Raw genomic sequence first — 24,221 nt, forward strand, 5'->3', positions numbered from 1 at the left:
TGGATTTAGAGCCAAAAGCCCCATATTATGGTTCTTGCATTATGATTTATTAGCTGTTTGATGTTGGATAAATTGCTTGATTTCTATGACCTTCAGTTTAATTAATTAAAAGAATAATGTGCCTACCAGGCATGTGCGTAATCCCAGAAATTGGAGCGTTTGTGTTTGGCAAATACTTTTTACATTTTACTTCTCACTTTTTTATTTTTATAGTAAGCATTTGTTTTTGTTTTTTACATCAGCAAAAGTTACACTGTCCAAAGAAAGGAAAAAGAACCCACCTTTTGGTTCAGGAAATCCCCCCAGGTTCTCTCCTGTACATGGCAGTTGCAGTTACCTTCCAGAGCTCTACAGAGCCAGCTCAGGCAATCCAAGTCCTCTCTTCTACTTTCTAGACACTTTAGTGGTTGACTTTTAACTTATGGAAAGCTGACTTTAAACAAATCCCCCAAATCCAAGAGTATACACCAACTGCAAGTAATCCTAAACTTCAGGCTTCTGGCCCCTTGGCACCCTGAAGGGGAGTAAAAACACCAGAGCAAAATGTTAAGGGTAACCACTGTGCCACCCAGCCTGGCATCAGGGATTCCTGTCAAAGGGAATCTGGCAGTGACAAGATGCTTTCCTTCAGGCACCCTAATGCCAGCCCAGTAGCCTGCTTCTCAAGCCACAGCCACTGTAAAAACATCTATTGCAGCCAAAAGCAGTGGTTGCAAGAACCTAACACTGAGCCTTTTAAGAATGTTTCCTGCACTGTGCTCCCAAAAGCCCCATAATATCTCCTATACTAATCCTCATCTTACAGATGGAGAAAAAGAGGTTCAGGCATGTGAAATGACTTGCTCAAATTCTCCCCAGCTCACAGCAATGGAATTAGACTCTATTCCATGCAACTGGATGCCCCCAACTCTACTTTTCAACTCAAATGCCAAAGCATTGTGCCATGATCATTGATTCCAAAGTGAGTGGGCAGTGGCTTTGACACCAAGTGCAGTGGAAAGAGACATCCCCTGAATCAGACAGCTTGCCCCTTTGACTCACCTCCCTCTTTATGAGCCTGTATATCCATGTCTGTAAAATGGGGACAAGACTCTCTCAGGTTGTACTAAGGATTAGGAATAGGATATGGAGAGAAGCTCTGCCAGTCCAATCCCTGAGGCACTTAATAAAAAGCAGCAATTGCCCCCCACACCACTATCACCACACCACCACTTGAACTAATAGGCCTTCTCAGAATGGAGGGAGAAAGAAGTCCTTATATGTGCCCCAGTTTGCACCTATCCTGTAAGGTGCCTCCACAGGGTGGTCCCTTCTTTCCATCCTCATGGCTGTCCCCTATTGCAGGCCTCACCCGTTGCAGACTTCCTGGCCTCCAGCATTGCTCCTCTCTGATCTGTGCCCCATGCAACAACCAGCAAAGCCATCACCAAAACCTCTCCCCTTCCTCAATAAAGCCCCCACCTCTGGACCTCAGAGATTCTTAACAGCTTTTCCTTTCTCCAAAACACCCTGCCCCTGGGTTCACTTCCACACCTCTGCACATGCTAGTCCACCTTGCCAAAAATGCCCTCCCACCACATCATCTTTCCTTCCAACGTCCTACTCAAATCCTCTGCGAAGCTTCTGGAATCCCACCCCACACTCAGGGTTAGGAACCCCCTCCCTCTGCTCCCTGACATAGCAGGCTTCAGGGAGATTAAGGTGATTCACTGCTTGAAAAATCTCTCTTCCCCACCATCTTTTACTCCTAGGGACCTGGACCTAGTAGAGAGTCTAGCACATAGTAGGTTTTTAGCCAATGCTTACATCTTGAATAGGTGAAGACTAACTGCATCTGAGTAAAGGAAAACCTGTCTAATTATCAGAGAGATCCACAGGAAATGGGCTGCTAGTGAGCTCGCCACCATGGCGGGGATGGGGTCAGCTACAGTAGCAGGGAGGTACAGATGCATGGGCATGATTACTAAAGACACACACTGGGGGCAAGTTACCATGGAACCACCTGGAGCACTGGTTATTAATAGATTCCCAGCCCTGCAAGTCTGAGACAGGCCAGAAATCCATATTAGAACCAATGCCCCAGGTAATTTGAAGAACATCTGCATTTGGGGCTACTGAACTTTGTCATCTTTGAGACCTTTTGCGATAATGTCCTGTGTGTAGGCTCTTCATAAACTGTGAAGTTCAGTCCACAAGTCTTGCTCCAGATGTTACCTGAGTCTCGAGACTGGGGAATTGAGGCTTCAGGCTGGCCATCGGACTACAGGCCATCGGACTACAGGTCATCAGACTCTGGGAGGTTGCGGACCCAGCCCTGGGCCACCCTGTTGAAGTTGGGTCTGAGGCGGAGGAGTTCCAAGCCACTGAAAGGCTCCGGCACAAAGGGGGTGCCTGCCCTGGGAATGGTCTCCCCAAGAAGGGATCCTCCAAATGGCACCGGGGTCCTAGGGAAAGAGCAACAGGAGAGGTGGTCTGTATAGGAGACCAGTAAGTGACCATGTCAGCAGGTCACCACACATGGCTCCTCCCTGCCTCTCTCTGGGCCTCAATATCCCCTTCCATATAATTAAATAATAGTACTATTATTTCCAGCTTTGCCCTTTCACAAGCCTGCCCCTCAAGGGGATGGAGCAGGAGTGAAGTTTCCAGATCAGAATTGTCTTGTCCTAGGCAAAACTCTAGGCTCCTCTTCAGGAAGCTCCAGAAGACATCAGCACTGGAGGTAGGTTTTCCTTACTCTTGCCACCTGTCCTTAGAACAAAGTACCCACACACTGCACAAAGGATTAGAAAGAGCACTGAGAATCAGGGAAATGAAGGGGTACAACACTTCCCCTATAAGACTGGCAAAAGGGAAGAATTTGATAATGGGTCAAAGTTAATGAGGTGGCAGGAATAAACTTCCGCTCCTAGTCTGCTGATTAGAGGGTAAATTAGTGCTGCTACTTTGGAGCACAACTTGGCAGGATCTAACCTGAAAATGTGTGACCTCTTGTCACCCAGCAACTCCATCTGTAAGCATGCGGCTAAGGCAGGCACATGCACCTATGCACAAGCAAGCAGACTTCAGCAGTGCATTAGTGACAAGCCAGAAGCAGTCCCTACGCCCACTGCAGAGGAATGCACAAGACAGAGATGGTGTCTCACATGACAGGACATGACACAGCAGTTCAAAGGAAGGAAACAGAGCTAGATGTGCTAGGGTGGCAGATTTCGAAAGCACAATGTTGAATGAAAAAAGCAAGTTACAGAATAAAATGCGAAGTATCAAAACACATGTGCACACCCACAAAACAGTGCCATAAGCACTGTAGACATATGCCACTGCCTGCAGAAATATTCTGAAAACACATAGGGCCATCCTGACAACCTTGTTACCTATGGGAAGGGACCTTGGATTAGAGAATGGTGAACAAAGGGGCCCTGACTTTACTTGTAGTTGCCTATTTTCTTTTCAAAGAGAATGTATGGTTTTTATTGTATTTATTCATTTTATTTATGAATAAAAAACTAGAGCTAAGGTTTGAACTCAGGGCTTCACACTTGCAAAGCAGACACTCTACCTCTTGAGCCACATTTCCAGCCCATTTTTCTCTGGTTATTTTGAAGATGGGGTCTCGGGAACTATTTGCACAGCATGGCTTAGAGCCATTTCCTCCTGATCTTATTCTCCCAAGTAGTTAGACTTACAGGCAGAAACCACCAATGCCTGGCTATGTATAATTGTAAACTACTTTTTCTTGTATTTATTTTTCTTTTATTTATTTATTTATTTGCAGAACTGGGACTTGAACTCAGGGCCTACACCTCCCACCTCCAACCACTTCACCAGCCCCACTTTGTGTGTGTGTGATGAGGTTTTTTGAGATAGGGTTTTGTGAACTATTTGCCTGGGCTGGCTTCGAACTGTGATCCTCCTGATCTCTATTTCCTGCGTCTAGGATTACAAGCATGAGCCACCACCTGACTTTACTTATTTTTAAATATGGAACGCTTCACGAATTTTCCTGTCATCCTTGCACCGGGCCATGCTAATTTCTGCTGTGCCACTACAATTTTAGTATATGTGCTATCGAAGCGATACTTTTTATTTTCTATGTTTATTTATTTACTTACTTGTTTGTTTGTTTTGCAGGACTGGGTATCAAGACCAAGGCCTTGGCATATTAGGCAAGTGCTCTAATACTGAGCTACATCATTAATATTTTTTAATTTTAAAGAAAATAAAAAGTACTGCTCATCTAGCATTTTTCCTCTATCAGGGACCAATACAAAGAGAAAAGCAGTTGCCTCAGGATAGAAAAGCAAACCTTGCAACAGGGCTTGAGATTCTGCCAGGAAATTGTGGCTGCCTAGACCACCCCAGCTTTGACCACAGCAGTCAGGCCCTGCAGGACCAGGCTGGGCAGTGGCCAAGCCAAGCAGGCCTCATAGTTGGGCCCTTGACTGGGAGACCAGACCCCTGGATTCTGAGCCTTGTTTGGCCACCAACAGAACTGTTCCTCCTCTCCATGCTTCAGTTGCTTCTTCTGTCCTAGAAGGGTTCTCCCTTCTACTGGCAAGAATGGGCCTCTGCTGTAATTTTAAGGCATGACATGAGTGGGAGACAGGTCCTGAACTGGCTGCCTGGACTGAATGTCTGTTGAGGATTTGAAATAGCTGAGCAGGCAGGGTTTGAGGGCCCAGGAGGAGAGACAGGCAGTCCTGCCTGATGGAGCTGCCAATGGGTCACAGCTCACACAGAGCCTATTGGGCCCAAGTCTTCCCATCTTGGCCCTCCCTGGATACTTAGCTGTTTGGGACAGTCACATCCCTCCTGAGCCATCTTTTCTCAAGCTGATTGCCTCCACCCCCATCCTTCGGTCCTTCCTCAGAGGACTTCATCTCCAGGCCTCACCCTGGCACGTATCCATCTGTCTTTGCCAGACAGCCACCATGTGTGATCTGAGCAAATGCCAGGACAGCTGGACCACGGGCCCCTCTCTGTGGATCCTCCTTGCCCTCATTTTATCAGCCTAAGCCAGAGTACATATTCAGGAATAGCATCGGACCAAGGAAGCCAATTGCAACAGAAATGTGTCCCCAGCAGGAGCCTTCCTCCAGAGCCAAGCTGCAGCCTGGACTCCTATGGTCTGTTTTTGGGCTGACAGGACAAAATGTTAAATTTATCCCTTTCAACTTCTCCAACCCCTGTTAGTTTTTCCAATCATTTCAGTCCATAAATAGTAGTAGTCATCATCATAGTAGTACCAGAGGAAGATACTGTTTATTGAGAGCTTATTATTCGCCAGAAACTTTGCCTATGGCTTCCATGTCATCTCCATAGCAACCTTATGATATAAATGCTACTCGATTTTATAGGTGAGACAATGTAGTCTCTGAGAAGTTAAGTCACCTGACCAAAAGTCACATAGCCAGGCCTCAAGTCTACATTTAAGTACACATTAAGGCCATACACTATCACTTTTCAGTGACCCTCACCCCTGCCTCACACTACTGGTGAAAGTAAGGAGAAGCTTTCTGGTCCTGGGACTGGTGAGCTCCGGGATCCCCACCCAGGGAAGGACATCGAGATATCCATCACAGAGGTGGCCACAACAGCGATGGAGAACAAGATACCAGCTATGAAGTCAGACAAACTCAACCTTGGATCTCAGCCCTGCTGCTTCCTCCTCCATCTTAAACTTTGGGCAGGTTATTCATATTCCTGAGCTTCTGTTCTTCATTTGCAGGACTCTGCTGTCTGCCCCATCCTGGTGTAGGGGACGCAGCAGGATGTGTGGCACATTCGCCGCCCTTCACTGCACCCACGTTTAATGAGCATCTATTAGGCGCCGGTGCACTGTTGTAGCCAGACCTCCATAAGCACACACCAGGTGGGGGCGCCGGCACGCACCCGGCGGGAAACGCGCGCCAGCCTCAGGCTCCGCCCACACCGCCCGCCCAGCCCCGCCCGACGTTACTTGTTGAAATTTCGGCGGTCGCGGAGGCTGGGGGTGTGACTTCGGCCATCGATCTGGTAGTCCCGGTAGCTGACAAACTCCTGCCACGGACAGCGGTAGCCCTTGGGGATGGCGGTGTGGTTGAACTTCTCTGGCGGGACGCCCTTCAGTGGCTCGGCATAGCCTGGGGACACAGCAGCGGGCGTGGAGGGCGGGCGGCAGGGAGGCCTCGGCCCCTTCCCCCAGCCCCCACCACCCGTGGACGAGATTGAGGGGAAAGCCCGTTAGGAGAGGCGTGGAGGAATGGGATGACTAAATTGCTCCCAGGAAACTGAGATTGGAGCAAGAACCTTGAATTGACGTGCGACCTTGGGCACATTGCTGCGACTCTGAGCTTGGGTCGGGTGTGTGTGTGTGTTGCGCTCGTCCTGTCCCACCGTCACGCACACCTGCACTCAGGATCCCGCAGCCCCGGTCCCAGGACTCAGGGCAGCCACTCACCTGGAGCCAAGGCGCTGGGGCTACGCGCGCACTGTCCCGGGGCGGCTGCCAGGTGGGCGGCCTCGGGGCTCCCAGGCGAGGCCGGGAAGACGTGGAGCTCTGAGCGGTAGTTCTGCCCCTCGGGGCCATTGATAACCTGGACACATGGTGACGCTCAAAGGCGCTGCAAAGCCGCATCCCAGCTGCCCCGCCCCTTCCCGCAGCTCCGCTCCGTGGGGTTCCCACGCTCACCGTCCCTGTCCCGGTCCCCGGCGCCACTCCTCCAGTCACCTTGCCTTTGGCGCTTCCCGCCAGGATCTGTCGGGGCAAATATACTTCAGAATGGTTCAGAGGGCAAGGGGTCAGGGTCCTCCTAATGGGAGATGGGGGAGAATGGGGAAAGAGAGAAGAAGGCGGCAGGAGAGAGAATCCTACCGCCCACGGCCAATGTTCCCCAGCCTCAGTTTTCTTGTCTCTCAAGTGGGAATGATGATAGGATCTACCTCAGGGCTCTATGTAAGGATTCATGCTAGCACTGTCTCGGGCATGTTACACAGGTACTTTTTACCATTCTTATTTTTCTGTCACCCTCAGTTGCCTCCCAGGTAGCCCAGAAATTGAGGGATGTATGGATTCAATAGCTCTGATTTCTTTAGAAGAACCTGACACTGCCTGCTGCCTTTTCAACGCCTGGGAATTAACCATTCATACCTTCTTTCTTTACCAGATTGCTCCATGTTCCTTTCCTTCTTCCCGCGGGAAAAACAAAAGACATTTTGAATTTTCCCTCTTAGATCAAGCTGTAGTCTGAACTAAATCCTGCCTGCTGCAAATTTAGCCCAGAGCACATGGATACTCTTTCCCATATTTGGTAAGAGCCAGAGTCCAGTTCCTGTACAGTTCCTCTCCTGGCTTTATGTTTTGTGTCTTGGGACAGGTGCCTAAAGGTAGAACCCTTCTCAAGCAAGAAGGAGCTCAATCTGATGGGAGCATCACAGTCTCCCCAGCTGGAGTATGAGGGACTCTCCAAGGGTCAGAGGTCCTCAGCCTGTCTTTAGGCTAACCACTGGCTCTCCCTTGGTCAGCACAATGGAGTCTTACCTCCCGCTGGCTAGCTTCCAACTCAAAGGTGAACCTTTGCACACGGCGCTGCCTCTTCTGGAAAAGGAGGGACCCCCGGTTGTTGCGCAGAGATAGCTCCTCTATCATCAGGTCCTGGGGCACACTCAGCTTCTTCCCCAGATCCAGGGAAGGGACTGCAGAAGAAGCCAGAGAGGGCTTTTGCTACCCAACTCCCTGATGCACTCCTGGCACCTATCACAGCACTGCATGTCGTATGTGAGAATGCCTGTTTCTCCCCCCACTTGCCAATGCTGGGCGTCATCACTCTTTGGAGCCTTTACCTATTTGATGGGCAAAGAGTTTCATTGGCATGTGTTTGATACTTCGTGAAGTTGAACACTGTTTCAGAAGTTCTTTGGCTATTCATACTTATTCCCTGTTTGTCCCAGGCAGCAATTTGCCCACAGAGGTGAAGTTAGTGAGAAATGACCAGACTCTAGACATTCTTTCAAAGTAAACGGCTAATATAGGATGAGAGCAAGGGATGAGTTGAGGGTGACTACAAGGTTTCTGACCTGAGCCACTGGAAGGATGGAGCAGCCAGCCACAAAGATAGGGAAGAGACAATTTGGGGAAAGATCAGGAGTTTGATCTTAGAAATGTGCCTTTTTAATTTTGAAAGTCTTTTATTATTATTTTTAAAAACCAGCATAAATATTGAAGTTAGAAAATATAGACATAAGCAGAAAAAAGTGAAACCATTATCTACCACCTAGAGATTGGCACTCTTACCACCAGAGTGTATGTCCTTTCCTGTCTTTTGCAGTGACTATATATTTATGTGTGAGCTTTAATGAACTCATAGCATCAGGCTTCAGAATTTGCTTTCATCAATTAAGCTTCACCTTTTTGAGTAAACAAATGTTTGTTTTATTTAGCATATCTAGTCCATATTCAAACTCTCCCAATTGTCTTCAAAATTGGGCATATTTAGTTTGAGGAGTCTTGTAGACATCCAAGTAGAGCTGCTGAGGAGAACTTGAATGTGTGACTCTACTACTAATGGAAGAAAACTGACCTGAGGATCAAATTGGGGGGCATCATAAGCTTGTAAGTGGGATTCGTTGTTATTTTATGATGGAGAACATTTCATTTATTTCTTTTCTCACAGTTAGGATTAGTCATTATAGCCGTTTAGAGGATCTTCAGGACGGATGACTGTCCTTAGTAGTTTGAGATCTATCCCCATCCTCTGTGCCTTCCCTGCCAACACATATGACTGAGAAAGGAAGCCTTTGGCAGGACAGAAGTGACAGAATGCTGAGAACTGTGCAGGAAAGGGTTACATGTGAGCCAGCATTGTCCATCCCTAACATCAGTGTGTATGTAGTTCAGTGGGAGAGCACTTGCCTAGCAAGCACAAGGTCCTGGGTTCAATCTCTAGCACTGCAAAAAAAAAAAAGATAAACACAATAAAATCAGATAGGTGACTGTGCCAGCTCTGTAAATAGTATTTTGAGTTGGTAGGCTAGATGAGGCCAGGAAGAAATGAGAATAGATAAGGAGAGCCAAAGACTGAGTGCGGAGCCTCCAGTATTTAGACAGGAGAACTAGCTCTGGGCCCTGGAAAGGCAGCCAGTGAAGTAGGAGAAAATCTAAAGAGGGTGGTATCTTGGAAACCAAATGTCAAAAGATTTCAGGGATGACAGAGGGACCAACTGAGTCAAGTGCTGCTGATATGTTAAGTCAGGTGAGGGCTGAAAACTGCCTGCCGTATTTAACAACTCAGAGTCATTGCTAATTTTCACTAAAGCTGTTTCTAGGGAGCATTTGGGTGGGAAAGTCTGACTGGAGAGGGTTCAAGAGAAAATGGACAGGGGAACAAGTTTAATTGCTATGAGCCAAAGCCAGGACATTCTACATGGCAGTTGGTTTGGTTTCTTTAAACAAGTGAACAACATGGGGAAAAAATATGTGTGTGAGAGATTGTCTTAAATTAAAAGACATTTAAGAAAAATAGCAACCAAATATGAACTATGGCCCTTGCTTGAATCTCTAGATAAGACAAGCTGGAGCCTGGCGCCAGTGGCCTGTAATCTGAGTCACTGGGGAAGTACAGATTGAGAAGATCTGGATCTGAGGCCGGCCCTGGGTAAAAATGCAAGGCCCTACTTGCATTTGAAAAATAACTAAAGTAAAAAAGGCTGGAAACATAGCTCAAGTGGTAGAGCACCTCCTAACAAGCATGAAGCCCAGAGGGGTCGTAAAATGACATGCTCTTTGGTTTTAGCTCTAGGTCCCCCCCAACCCTGGAGGGACAGTGGGAACTTGTACTCTACTTTTGTTTGTGTTTGGAGATCAGCAAAATAAAATGGTAAAAAGAAAGGATGGGAAGAAAAGCACCAGCTAGAGCTTGGAGGAGCTGTGCCCTGAGGGACTGCAGCAGCAGCAGCAGCAGTGGGACCAAGACTAAGAGAGGCTGGTTTGTACAAGAGGAGCTGAGGGCTCAAGAGGACACTTGGCAATGCAAGAGGAGACTTGTCCAAGGAATGTCCTTGAGCCTGAGGAGGGGCAGAGCAGGGTGTTCAGTGCCCAGCTGGCAGGGTTGGAGCAGACAGGTATGAAGAGCCCACCCAGCCTCTCAGGAAGGAAAGCTGGGAGCATGGGCACAGCTGTAAGTTTACAGATGCCTCAGAGGGTGTCTACAGATGTTCTCCATTAGCTGCTTCACTTTTCTTCATGAAACAGGAAGCAAGGGCATTAGCTGAGAACGGAGATGTGGGAGGAGATGGTGGTGACTGAGGAGTTGTCATGCAGGAGAGCAGCATGGGAGAGCAGCCAGACTGGGCAGATGGACGTGACTGGAGGGCTCGGGGCGGGGGCGGGGCGGGGGGGTGGTGGTGCCAGTCATTCCATTCAATGGAATCCTGAACAGCCCCTGAGAAAAGGAGGTAGATTTTTTTCTATTCTGTCAACAAATATATAAAGAGCACTTTCTACATGCTAAGAACAGAATAAAATCTACTGTAAGTTAAAGGTATAGGCGGTAGAGTACAGAAGAATATGTATTCTAAGATTCCATCTGTGTGTTATTAAAAATAGTTAATGTCTGTGTATGCATGGAAAAATCTGCAAGGAATCATGCCAAATATTAACACTGACTACTTATGGGATGTAGGAAGGACAAGGACTGGAAATTGTTTACTCTGTTGTTGTTAACAAGAAAGTGTACTGAATTCTTAAGAATATGAAAGACCAGCCAGATACATTGGCTTACACCTGTAATCCTAGCTACTTGGGAGGCAGAGATTGAACAGCAGTTCAAGGCCAGCCTGGGCAAAAACTTAGAGAGCCTTGGGTCTCTTCCAGCCTGGGCATAACTATGAGACCCTATTTGAAAAATAACTAAAACAAAAAGGGATGGGGCATGGCTCAAGTGGTAGAGTGCATGCCTACAAGCACAAGGCCCTGAGTTAAAACACTAGTACTGCCAAGGCAAGGAAAAACAAGAATATGAAAGACTATTTATACATAAATATTTAATAAATCCCCACATGATATTCTCAAATACTATGCAAATGAACTGAACTCAATTTTTTTTTTAAGAAAAAGGTAAGCCTACTTGACTAATTCTATTTCTAGGAATTCATTCTAAGGGAAAGAGTTGAATAAACACGTCCAAAGACATATACACAGGATGTTTATTGCATGGGGTTTAAAATTATGAAAATTAGGGGATCAGCCTTGGGATGCTATTAGTGGCTAACTGTTCACAATGTCTTCAGGATGGAAGCTACCTCAGGTCCCCTTGCTCAGGCAGGAGGAATTGGGTGGAACAATTCATGCTCAAGCATCCCCTGCCCCACAAAGGGTCAGACTGAACTTGAACTAGAGCTGAGCACACATCCCTCTTAGCATTTCCCCTGTCCTACTCTGCTTCTCTCCCCGAATAGGTCACTTGCACAAGACTGCTCAGGCTCTGCTTCTAAGACTCCCACCCAAGATGAGCCATCGACCACCATTGGAGTTGGTTAAATAATTTATGGCACGTCCCAACAACAGTTCACTGGGGATGCAGAGGGGAGGGGGCAGTGAGAGAAATCATGCTAGGATGAAAAGAAGTCTGTGGCATGCTGCTAAGTGAAGAAGGAAGCAAGCTGAAGAAATGGTATATGGTATTTAGCCCACGTGTACATGTGCTTTTATAAAAGTATTACATATGAATAGAAGAATTTGAACAAATATGTTAACAGTGGTTATCTCCAAATGGTTCCATTACGAGGAGCTTTCACTTTCAAAGTCATTCCCGTGTGTTTTGCTTGAATATCTTGTAAATGGATTTGTTATTTGCATAACCATATAGAAGAAACAGCTCTGGAGAAACAGAGACCTCAAGTCAAACCCCAGCTCTACACCCTACCAGATGTTGACGACAACAATTCCCCTGTCCTACCCTGCTTCTCTCCCTGGATAAGTCACTCGCTCCTCTAAGCCTCAGTTTTTCTCATCTGAAGAATGGGGATCATAACATCTAGCTTACAGTTATTGTGAGGCTCAACAGACATAAGGCACCAAAGCTCCTAGCACAGCGTCTTACTCATAGTACCCAGGAATAAGGATAAGTGCTTTGATTGTTATTGCTTTACTTGTTTTTAGGTGGCAAGACCATGAGATTTACTTTTCCTACCTACTTTTCTTTCATTTCAAAATTGTCTTTAATTAGTACTTTAGCAATAATCAACAAGTTATATATTTTACATCTGGCCTAAGTGGTGTGTGTCAATATTTGGGAGTCTTTAATTAATTACCAAAACAAGGGAAATGAGAATGCACTGCCCAGTTCTTCCAGTTAAAGAATTGATACCTCACAGTTTGCATATTTCAGCAACAAAATCATGGGGATAGTGATGACGGTGTGACACAGTGGCAGAACTTGCCATGCTAGTGTGAGGCCCTGGGTTCAATCCCCAGCACCAAAAAAGGGAAGAGGAGAGATAAAAAAAGAAACATGAGAGCAACAAAAAGAAGCAAGAAGTAAAACAGATTAAAAGGCTAGCTCACATACAAAGCCATACAACACAATTAATGAATGACTTTCTTAGGAAGCTGAAGGTGCCAAACTGCAGAAGATCTCTTGGACAGCATTTGTCAGTGCGTGCTCACTGTCACCTGCATCACAGTCACTTCAGCACTTGTTCAAAAGGCAAATGTGTGGGCACCACTTCAAGTCCTCAAACCAGAGTCCCTGGGGGGGTAGTTGCCTTGAATCTGTATTTTTAACCAACCACACAGAACCACTGTGATTCACAATAAACCTTTGAGATCCCCAGCTTAGTTGAATTAATTTTTAAAATATTTGAAATGTTCTAACACAAATCAAATAAACAGACTTCAAAATTATATCAAAGAGGTCTTATAAAGTTGATAAGCATGAATTTTAGGTGTTTTATTTATTATGCAAGCATGCTTTTTTGGTGGGACTGGGACTTGAACTCAGGGCTTTGCACTTGCAAAGCAGGCACTGTACCACTTGAGCCATACTTCAGCCCATTTTGCTCTGGTTATTTTGGAAATGGGGTCTTGCAGACTATTTGCCTGTGCTGGCCTTGAACCAAGATCTTCCTGATCTCAACTTCCCAAGAAGCTAGTATCACAGGTGTGAGCCACCAGCTCCCAGCTCTACAAGTGTACTTTTTTTTTCCTTTTATTCATATGTGCATACAATGTTTGGGTCATTTCTACCCCCTTCCCCCCACCCCTTCCCTTACCCCCCCACACCCTCCCTCTCCCCCCTTACCCCCTCGCTACCAGGCAGAAACTATTTTGCCCTTATCTCTACTTTTGTTGAAGAGAGAGTATAAGCAATAAACAAGTGTACTTTTAAGTGAAATGGTTTGAGTCCAACGGAGTAGCCTGTTCTTGCTCCCCTCCCCACTCTCCCTTTAACTTCTAGCTGTGGAACTGGGCTGCCAGGGCTGTCCTGAGGCCTCAGTGAGACCTACAGTCACAATGAGCAAAGGTGAGTGTGCTGGGGGCCTGTGACCACAGTTGGGGCTGGATCTGGGACCAGAGCCCTCAGAACTCAATTTGAGGAAGAAGTGAGGCCTTATGTGGGGCGAGGACCTGAGTGGTCTTAGAGCCAGTGTCTCGGCACTCAAATTTCAGCTTCTGGGTATATGGGCATAGGGAAGACCCCTCCAAAGCCTCAAGAAGCATTCCAGCCAGGTGGCAGGCTCCACAGACACTGTCAGTGCTGCTCTGGGATGCACACCTTCTGTCAGGCCCAGGGCCAGCAGGCCTGAATGGCCATAATCTAGAACAAAGAGAAGAGGCTGGATCCACCTTACCTGGTCCAGTGAGGTCCCCCATGACAGCCACCACTGGTTCCTTCGGCTCCTTGGGGATCATCCTGTGGAGGAGAGATTCCCACAAATGGCCCAGGCTGCCTCCCTTTCTTCCCAAACCTCTCCCTCCCCAGACCTCCTCCAAGCCCCTGATCCACCCAGTCCCAGTCCTGAATACCCTTGACTCATCCCAGAGTCACCAGCAAGGGCTTTCTGAGCCAAAGGGCCTTTGAGGGCTCTTTGCAAAGGAAGGTACTTGAGGCCACATGAGGTCACACAAATCAGGGGCCATGTTGCCAGAGAAACATTCTATGGGTGTTGACCTGTCCCCATGCCTGGGGCATCAGGGATGGGGGAGATGGGGTCTCAGGTATGATTGTCATCCTCTGACCCAGGAGGAGAAAGAGGTTGGGGAAGAGGAAGCATGGTTCAAGCTGGGGATACCCTGGTAAGCCTGCATGCTGGCACTTCTCTCCTGCCCCAAACACTTGGCCCTGGGCCTGCTTCAACAAGGCTGAGAGAAGTATCACCCATCCTCCTGTCTCCGCACCTGTGGGCTACTTTTCATGATGTTCTTTTCTCCCTCACCCCTTCTTTGCTCTTCCTCATCCTCCATTCCCTTTTTCCATCTCATGGCACTTTCCAGGAATCTTGGAGAAGCTTTACAAATAAACCTCCAAACTCCCAGAGAACCACTGCAGGTCCCCAGTCCACTTTCCCTATCTTTCATCAGGAGAGGAGGCAGAGCCATTGGGCTCCTTGCCTCCCCCAGATCCCAGTGATCCTCTCCTTCGTTTCCAGATTTTTCCATACTCCCTCCTTCAGAAGACAGTCTCCATCTGTATCACCCACACCCACATAGGGCTTTGGGTCAGCACTGAGCTGGACAACCTGAATCCGATTGGTGTCTTTGACTTCCTCTGCAAGTGTGAACAAGTTGGTTTCCAGCTCCATGCCTCAGTTCCCTCCCCTTAACTTAAGAGGGCTGGGCATCCATAATGGGCTTTCGGTCATCCATGAACCCTAATGCTTTGTAAGCACAAGTGCATCTGTGTGCTTTTCCCGCAAGGGTCAGGAGATGATGAGAAATTCACAGGTGCTGGGAAGGGTCCCTGATTTACAGGCAGGAAGCTGCTTTCCTCCCTCCAAGTCCTAATCAGAGATCCTCAAGTCCTAATCAGAGAGCCATGACCTACCCCCCACCTTCAAGCATGTTCCCTCCTTTCCTGTTTAGTGGAGAGTGACCTATATCTTACAGTTCTCCTCCTCCCAACCCAGAACCCAGGCTTCCCTGAAGCCCTATCTCCCCAGATCCTCTACAGAGCTCTGCCTCTGCTGGAGGTGGGGGTGCCCTGGGAATTGCATAGTCTCCTCTGCCTTCTCCACACAGCTCCCCCAAACTCCCCTAGGATCCTCGTACCTGTGAGGATGAGCCCACAGTGGGCAGGAAGGAGTGTCAGACCCTCAAAGATTAACACCTCTGTTGGAAAGCTGGAAGTTGTGTAGACAGTGTCTGTCTCAGTCGGCGGTCTCAGCGGTCAATGAGCAGGGTGTTCTCTACAGCCAGTTCTGGCTTCAGCTGACAGCATCATTCTTGCCTTGCCGTGGGTCACAGCCTTATTTCGGGCTGCAACAGGAACCAGGGCCAGATGCTAAAAGCACCAGGCCCTGGGGAAGACAGGTGCCCCGGCAGCAGGCCCTTGCAAACAGAAAGGCTTTCACCCACGGGTACACACACATTCACATAAGCATACACCAAAGTCACCTGGAAGTACTGAGTCAACTGCTGGCCACTTCAGCTTATTAAATGTTCTGTCCTTAGTGCCTGGAATGGTGCCTGATTGGAACTCAATAGATGTTTGTAGAATGAATGAATGCATGAATGGATGGATGAATGGATTGCTCCCCAACATTGTTTGCTTGACCTTCCTTCCTTCCTCTCCTACTTTCTTCTTCCCTTCCTCCTTTCCTCCCTCTCTCCCCTTCCTCTTTCTACCTTCTTATTTTTTCTGAGCCTCTCTCCATGGACTGAAAATAAATTAGCTAGGATTCTGACCTCAAGTTGCTCAGCCAGCTCAAATTCAGACCAGTAAGCAAGTATTCATGAGGTAATTATGGGAAATACTCTGGGAGAGCCAGGGACCAGCTCAGTCTAGAGACTGGGAAGGATGAGGAGGTGTTTGAACTGGGCTTTGGAGGATAAGTAAAAGGTCACCAGGCAGAGGGGGGCAAGGGCATTACAGGCAGAAGATATATCACCTGTGAAGAGGTAGGATCTAGGGCCCAGAATGGTGGTGCATGCCTGTAATCCCAACTACTCAGGTAGTGCAGGTAGGAGAATCATGATCTGAGACTGGCTGGGCAAAAACACAAGACCCCACCTGAACAATGAAGCAAAAAAGGGCTGGGGGAATGGCTGAAGTGGTAGAGTGTCTGTCTGCCTAACAAGAGCAAGCCTGAGTTCAAACTCAGTGCTGCCAAAAATTAAAATAAAAAAAGATGCTGGCAGGTAGGGCTAGAGCTGGGAGTTGTGGGCCGTGCTGAGCTGAGGTAAACAGGGAAAGAGCCCCCCATGCTTTCCAAAAGGAAACTGTTCCACAAAGTGCTGCTGAAGAGATTCAGATGGTGGAGTGGAATGGTCAGATTAGTATTTTCCAAAAATACCTCTGGTTGCCAAAGACTTGCAGGGGGCCACACTCGAGGCAGGAGGAACTTATTGTAGCCAAATGAGATATGGGAGCTACTGGCCTGGGGTAGGGGCTGGGGGGGTAGAGAGGAGGAGAGGTAATTGAGGGGCACTTGAAGAATCCCCAGGTCTTGAAAATCCCCAGGGATTGAAAGAGGGAGGTGGGAAAGGAGCCCATGACTCCCACAAAGGAAGGAACAAAGTGGGGTGGGGGTCAATGCCAAGCTCCATCTGGATGACTTGATTGAGGTGTTGGCACTGGGGCAAGATCACCAGTAGGCAGTTAGATACTGCATTCAGGAGAGGTTTGTAGCTGAAGTTATGACAGGATCAGAGGCACCCTGGGCCAGGGGTGGGGGGTACCTGTGTGAATGCAGACAGTCCCAGGGCACATTTCTGATATCCAGTTAGGACAGCAGCCTCCACTCTGATCTGGTCTACCCTGAGCTCAGCTTCCCACTTCTCAAGTTCCTCTGCCCAGTCTCTGCAGGGCTCGAGTGCCTAGAGAAGGTGGGCAAAAATGTTCCCAGCACAGGCTTGCTCTTATCTGGGAACAGGGACCCAGCCTCCTTCCCTGGGCAAAGGCTGCCCCATCAGGAGAAGAGGGCTACTGGTGGTTTCAGTTCTGGTCTCATTAGGGTTGCCAGACTCAAGACATGGCCTCCGCTGTGGCTTCTCTTCCAACCCTGGAACTGACTTTCTGTGAGGAAGCCACCCCACAGACTGGTCCCTGACCCAACTTGGCCCTGCCCTCTCCAGAGACAATGCAACAATGTGGCAAGGCCTGGGCAATAGCACCTGGAGACATTCCCTAGACCAACTCTTCCATCATACACGTGGGGAAACTGAGGCCTGGAGGAGTGGGCTACCCAAGGCCACTTAGTCAATGATACACCTAGGCTTCAACCCAAGGACCTCTTCTATGGTCCCAAGTTTTTCCATCATTCCCTATCTTTCCTCGTGACTGCTTATTCCCAAGCCCCCAGCCCAAGTGTCTCAGATATTCTCATCTAGCCAGCATTCTATGGACTCTCCCCATGCTTACAGAGAAAAGAAGGGCTTCAGATCAGCCAAAAATGACACCAGAAGCAGAAGAATGCAGGAAGCATTTATTGAGCTCGATTCTACTGGAGCCAAGAGTGAGGACACAGGCAAGCTCTAGTGGGTTAGAGAAGAGGGTGGGGGAGAAGGCAGTCATAGTGAGAGCACAGCCAGAGATAGAGCTGCAGCTTCCCAAGACTGCCTCCTCCTGGTTCTTTGGGAAAATGCAGGTAGAAGTGGACCCTCCATGCCACTGCATTCAGTGTGTCTTTTCTGGGAGGCTCCCTTAGCCACAGTCTCCCTTGCTGTAAGAGACCCCGCAGCAGATAGGGGCCTTGGTAAATGTAGTCACTCGTTATTAACTAAGTGGAGTACCCTCTCATACTCCTACCAACAGGACCTGATCTGCAATCCTTAGACCCTAGGAACCCTCTGGGATCACTCTTTTATTCCAGAACATGCCATCCCGACCCTAACTTTATCTCATCCTGGCCCTAGCTTTCCTTAGCCTTACACAAGGGTTCCAGGTCTCCCTGATGGGTGGGTAAATCCAAAATTATACTCTGTCCCTGATATTTTTGGCACCATCCTGATATTTTTTTACCTACATACATTTAATCCAATGCCAACTCTGTCCCAGCCCCCTCTTTCATCCCCTCTCCCCCTCCCTCTGCAGAATATTCTGATGCTGATTTTCTGAACCTCCAGGGGCATCACCTGCAGTGATGCCCCAACTCTGGAAACTGCAGAGCTCAGCCACATTCCTCCCCAAGCCCCCTCCCCTGTGAATTGGAATCAGAGTCACTGAGGTTTAAGGGATAATCTAGAGCCTCCAGCCAGGCTCCCCAAGATCACTGGGCAACAGGCATGAACTAGGCCACAGTGCAATAGGAAAGAAATGGACAGAACAGTGACCACTCTTCTGGGCATGGTATGACACTGGGGTTGGGACCTGAAACTGAAGAAGAAGAATCTTTATAGGTAGCCAGAAACACAGGCCAACCTGGCCTAACCCTTCACCCACCTACTTAAGCTCATTTGCCCCTGAATTCAAGCTCCACAATTCTTCACCCCCACTCTTCCCCACTTCCTAATACTATGGAATGCGTTGCTGGACCAGAAAAGACCTCAGAGGTTACTGAAGCCAATCCCATCCCCTGCTAGAATCTCCGCTATGCATCCTGGACATGGCTTGCATTTTCCATAACAAGGAATTCTTTGCCTCCCTCTTTCCAAACAGGCAAACCCAAACTGAGGGCAGTCAAGTAAGGCCAAGGGGTAGCTCTATATTTCTTCTCTTTCCAGCTCCACTTGAACCCAGAACCTGCTATGAATAGGCCCAGAAGGATAGATGGGCAAGGGGCACAGGTTCTAGGCCTGGTGGAATCATCAACCTACAGTGCTCTTCTCTGGCTACAGAGAAGATACCCTAAACACCCTGAGCTGGGGTGGGGAAAGCAACATGACATGGCCTGGGGAGAATCTTCCTGCCCCTTCTCTCCACAGGGGCCAGCAGGGCACCTTGAGCTGGCCTGGGAGAGCTCTCTAAAGGTCACTGGGTAAAAATAGAGCTTGTCTGAGAAGAAATGGAAAACAGCTGCTCCTGCCTAGGACTTGGTGCCAAGGAGGTGGATGGTCAAGCCAGGGGCTGGGATTGGGACATGGCCTAGGCTTTTCTGAACACACCCCTCATGTGCCAGACTCCAGAGAGCAAAGCCCAGAGGGAGAAAGGAACATGGAATCCTGAGATGCCAAGGGCCATTTGCACAGCTGCCTCCTCCAAGGCACGTGTGTGATGATGGAAGGGAAATTTAGACGTTTGGAGACTATCTTGGCCAAAGCCACATCTCAGATGAAAAAGCTGAGAGGCAAACGGAGAAAGGGTCTTGCCCAGGGTTACACATTAAATGACAACGGCAAGGGCTAGAAGCCGAGCTTGAGTGGCTACTCCATTCCCAAGCCCAGAGCTCTCCTTCCCCTTTACCCCTATCTCTGGGTCTGTCCATTGAGGTCATCCCCTCGGAGTCTCGATGCTGGGGTCCCCTAAGCCCGATGCCTCTTCTCCTGGCTCGGCCTTCCCGCGCTGCGCGTGGAGCTTTAGGTGGTGCAGGAGGCCTCGGTGGGGAGGCTGCCACGCTTGAGCCTCAGGCTGCCGTTCCACCCGCGGGGACAGATATTGTAGCCTAGGATACCAGGCGACTTAAGCCCGGAGTCCTCGGAGTCAAGGGACACGTCGGAGTCTGTGGGCGAGCGGCGGTAGGGGAAAGACCTGGGCGGTGCGGCCTGCGGGCTGCGGGTACTGGGGCAGGACGCGGGCCCGGGCGGCAGCGGGCTCCGGGGAATCGGGGAGAACGCGGCGGCGCGCGCTGCCCCGGGGCCTGGGCGAGCGGGCTGCGGCGAGCGCATGCGCGGCGGCGGCGGCGGCGGCGGCGGCACCCGCGGCGGAGAGAAGGGCCGAAGACTCTCGGCGCCCGTTGGCCGCGGGGAGGCGCTCTTGCGCCGGGCCGCATTGATAATGTTGCGCGCCAGAAGCGCCTGCAGCTGGCGGCTCGGGGGGCGTACTTCGGTTTCGGGGCGCAGCGGGGACACGGAGCGCTCGCTCCACGAGGGGGACATGGGCGGTAGCGGCGGCAACGGCGGCGGGCTGCTCATGCTGCTCCCGCAACCTGGCTCCCACGGCCCGGGGCTCACCCAGCCGTCCAGGCTGCTGGGGGGCCGGGATGCGCCCGGAGTCCAGGGCGGGGAGGTGGGCAGGCTCTCTTGGCGATCCTGGGGAGAAAGCAGAGAGGGTGGGGGCAGGTGTTAGAGGTGGGTCCTCTGTATCAGGGTTTCGGAAGGGACCTAGTCGTATTGTCCATTATACATAGTCGGTAAGGCACTGACGACAGTCAGGTAGTGCCCGCAATAAAACGCAGGTGACAAACTCAGCTTTAAAAAGCCTATGCTGTCTGGTGTCAGCCCCTGCGCTTAACAGCGAGGCAGATGACTCTGGATTAAAAATACTCGCTTTGGAGACAGACTCAATTTACTGAGTGAAGTGGACAAGCAATCATTCCCTCGGGCTCATTTCCTCTGTAAAATTGATACGCTATAAAGTCGTGAGGGATGGATATAACTCTTTTACAAAAGAGCATTGCGTGTGTTCGCATATTCCTTGGAGGAAAGTGCTCAGTAGTGCACTCTATGGGTTACCATAGAGACTGGAGGGATAAACATGAAGGTAACCAAAGTGGTTACCTGTTAAGAAATGGAGAGAACAGGCACACAAGGCATACAGCCTCAGGGGGTGGGAACAAGGCTTTCTAAGGTACTACTTTATATGTTTGGGTTTTTTAAAAAAATCATGTGTGTATTATGTATTCCAAGGTTTAAATGTAAAATTGTTAACTACTACTCTTAAGATTGAACCTAGTGAAAGACCCTTTCACCCCTTCTGTGTTTGGCACCGGTCACCTCCTCACTTTTTTTCTTTGGTGCCTGAGTAGGGAGAAAGTTCCTAATGGCAGATGGAAACACAAAGGAAGTTGGGTCACTTTTTTCTGGCCAGCATTCTCTCCTCACTGCACTTTTTGCCAGCATAGGAGGGAGTATGGCTCTAAGAAACCAAGATGGTGAACATCTTTGAGGTTATAAAGCACGCCTCTGCTGCACACTGCCATACCGGTTTCCTCCCTATTTAAGGACTTTCCAGTCTACAAGGTTCATTCTCATCCTTTAGCTCTCACTGATTCTTTACAAGGCGCTGGTGAGATTGCTGGCATTATCATGCCCACTAATTCATGATGAAGATGAATCTCGGGGGTATAAATAACTGCCCAGTGTATTCTGCCCCACTAGGAAATGTGTGTGTGTGTGTGTGTTTGCTGTCCAAAGGCTACACCATGTTTAAGCAGTTTTAACAGATTTGAAAGAGGATGGCTGGTTGAGCGCTTACCTAACAAGTGCAAGGCCCTGAGTTCAACCCCCAGTACCACAAAATAAAGAAAATTGAGGGCATGGGTAATCTATACCTAGCATGTATCTCCTGAAACATCCAACTGTTCATCCAATCAGATGTCAGCAATAAGCAATCTACATGGACTCCTAAACCAACCCAAGTTCACTAGCAATCAATCATCCATCTATCCTAAGTTCTGCATTCAATACCTACTACCCAATCAAAGTCTAGAACATCCATCCTTTTTTTCATCCAGTCAGTGATCTGCCATCACAAGCCAGTCTTCCATTCAACCAATCAAGAATCCAGCTCCTCCCAAACAAAAGGAAGCAATAGAGGCAGATGGTAATGTATTCTCCAAACAGAATGTGGCAGCTACCAGATGAGCCCAGACTCAGAATCAGAGCCCTTTAACCTAAAGAGGAATATTATGCAACAGGTTGCAGAGGAAAATTTTTGTGGGATGGTAATGCTTCAGTGACCTTTAGAGACCTTGTGGGGACATTTAAGCTCCCAACCATCAAGTAGGGAAGTTAAAAAAGCTTAGTGTGAGACACCCCCCTTTTATTCTCAGGATCAGAGTTGAGTATATGTGAACCACTCTCAAGCTGCTCTGTGGTTGCAACACATCCCAGGAAGCTTGGGGTCAGGCCCCCTGTGGGAGGCAGACCCCACAACTTAGGGAGAAGAGCTTAGAGGGAGATCCTGTTCTTGACCAGACATGAAGGACTAAAGGTTGAGACCAAAGTCTTGGGGCCAAATGCCAAGTCAGGGGAGCCCAATACCCAACTAGAGTTCTACCCTAAGCAGGGAGGTGGGGACAAGAGCTCTGAGGGAGCTATGATAGCCGTCTAAAAATATCTAAAGTGTTGTCCTCTGCCTGTAGTGGTCACAGGGATTGCTGGATTCAACAAGTGAAAAGAGTAATGGAATCCAGCCATGACCATGAAATGGAATGGCTCAAGCACGGGTTGGAATGTTGGGGGCAGTGGTGAGCAGCATATCATCTTTTGGAGGTGGGCCAGGCCTGACCTCATCCTAAATGCTATGTCTGGGGACTAACTCTATATGTGAGAGAGGGGAAAAAGGGGTGTGCAACAAAAAAAGGCTTCAGAAAATCAGCACTGTTCACTTTCTGCTGAAGACCTCAATGCACCATACACACTGAACTCCTTGAAAATGCAATGAGTGAAAATTCAGAAAGTACTACACAGTCAACTCAGCCCCAGCCCCACAGCAGCACCCGAGGGTGAGTTTATGGGGTGAAGGCTTGGGCAAAGCAGAGTCAGCCACGAACTATCAGTGTCCAACTGAAGTTCCCAGACCACCTTCTGCAATCCCATCATTGCAAAGAAGGGGAAACTGAGGCCAGACACAGGAAGGGATGTGCAAAGTCACACAGAAACCAGGTGCGATCTGGCAGTTTTTTCTCTCCAAACTTGGTGCATTTGGGAGGCAGGCAGTGGCAGTGATGAATGTGGGAAATAGTTAAGTTTAGGTAATAGGAAGAAGGGGAGGGGACCTGAGGGAACTGGAAAGTGAACGCTCTGGTGAAAGACATTTCAACTCCACTATTACAGAACTCAACCCTAGCCCTATGGCCAGCAGGTTTCCCACATGCCCCCGGTCTTGGCCAGACTCTGGGGGAAGATGAAAATGAAAGAAGGTCATTTGTCCTGGGGGTTTGGGGTCCCTGAGTGCCTCCCTTGAGAACAGAGAGAACAGCCCTCGCTTCCAAGACAGCACTTGGCTGTCCCCTGGCAGATCCAGACACACAGCATGTGTGGGATACACACAGCAGCACGTGGGGACACAATCTTACTGTCATACATAGCAGCTAAGCAGTCCCGCTTCACTTCCACACCTGAATCAGAGGCAGCAGCAGCAGCGCAGAAGAAAGAAAGAAGCAAGACGGATTTGAGGCAGAGTGTATTGAGAACAGGAGAGAAAACAAAGTTGGGGAAGAGCTCAGCCTGGCCTTGGGAGCTGCAGGACAGAGGGTGGGCTCTTCCACTGCTGGCCCTCCAGGGCTGAAGAGGCTGGGGTCCCAGGCAGGGGCTCATTCTGTTCTGGGAAGGCCTGGTGTGAACAAGCTGATCTCGCTCACAGCTCCCCACGCATTCTCCTCTTCTGTGTGGAATGAGCTCACTGACAAGGCACCCCTGTTCCCATGGAGACGGGCCCTGAGCTCACGAAAACTGCAGGCTCAGCCCAGCATGGGCACCGCCTCCACTACCCTCGCCCCTCTGGGAGCCCAGAAATAGGGCTGGGAAAGAGGAAGTGGGTGGTCCTCACCCCCAGTCTTGGGAAGCTTCCATCTGAATTCTGCCTCTTGCATCTGTATTCTTTCACCCCCCACAAGGCCTAGCTGGTGGGGCTGCTTCCCATCAAAGGGAATGGGAGAATCTCAGGCTACCTGACCTAACACCCTCACTGTATGAATGGGGAAAGTGAGATCCAAAGAGAGCTTACAGTCAGGCTATTAGAAAGCAGGTCTATGTCTCAGACTTCTCCTCAGAACACTAGGGTCTCCTCTGTGCTTTCCCCTAAACAGCTGTGCCCTGCCCCAGTCCTCTCCACACTTACACTGCCTCTAGGCAATTCTGAGCCAGAGCTATTCAGCCCAGGCTTCTGATTCTTGGGCCTCCTGCAGCAGCTCATTCCAACTACACCTCACTAGGTGACCTTCACAAACCTCTAGCTCTATCTGTCCTTCCTCAATCTATTCCC

The 24,221-nt window shown here is 49.1% G+C and overlaps 2 protein-coding genes and 1 non-coding gene across 5 annotated transcripts in view; all 3 read right to left on the minus strand.

The window, feature by feature from the left end:
- Window positions 1-173: 173 nt before the first annotated feature.
- Window positions 174-15,620, minus strand: Myoz3 (myozenin 3). The gene is made up of 7 exons (XM_020180225.2): window positions 15,248-15,620; window positions 13,831-13,892; window positions 7,523-7,677; window positions 6,674-6,739; window positions 6,443-6,578; window positions 5,963-6,125; window positions 174-2,444 (listed from the first exon to the last, which is right to left on the minus strand). Exons 2-7 carry the CDS (start codon window positions 13,889-13,891, stop codon window positions 2,276-2,278), a joined length of 750 nt encoding a protein of 249 aa, XP_020035814.2. The 5' UTR covers window position 13,892; window positions 15,248-15,620; the 3' UTR covers window positions 174-2,275.
- LOC141424467 (U6 spliceosomal RNA) lies at window positions 3,979-4,083 on the minus strand. Its single transcript, XR_012449385.1, has one exon. It is a non-coding gene; the product is annotated as a U6 spliceosomal RNA (small nuclear RNA).
- A 1,988-nt stretch (window positions 15,621-17,608) lies between the features above and the next one.
- The window catches only part of Synpo (synaptopodin), a 36,056-nt gene continuing 29,443 nt past the window's right edge, over window positions 17,609-24,221 (minus strand). For all 3 annotated transcript variants that reach the window (XM_074076638.1, XM_074076639.1, XM_074076640.1), the window contains exon 3: window positions 17,609-20,323. In XM_074076638.1, the coding sequence (XP_073932739.1) occupies window positions 19,652-20,323 (672 nt within the window). In that variant the 3' untranslated portion in view covers window positions 17,609-19,651. The remainder of the gene's footprint in view (window positions 20,324-24,221) is intronic.

The sequence above is a fragment of the Castor canadensis genome, chromosome 6, assembly GCF_047511655.1.
Source record: "Castor canadensis chromosome 6, mCasCan1.hap1v2, whole genome shotgun sequence".
Taxonomy (NCBI): Eukaryota; Metazoa; Chordata; class Mammalia; order Rodentia; family Castoridae; genus Castor; species Castor canadensis.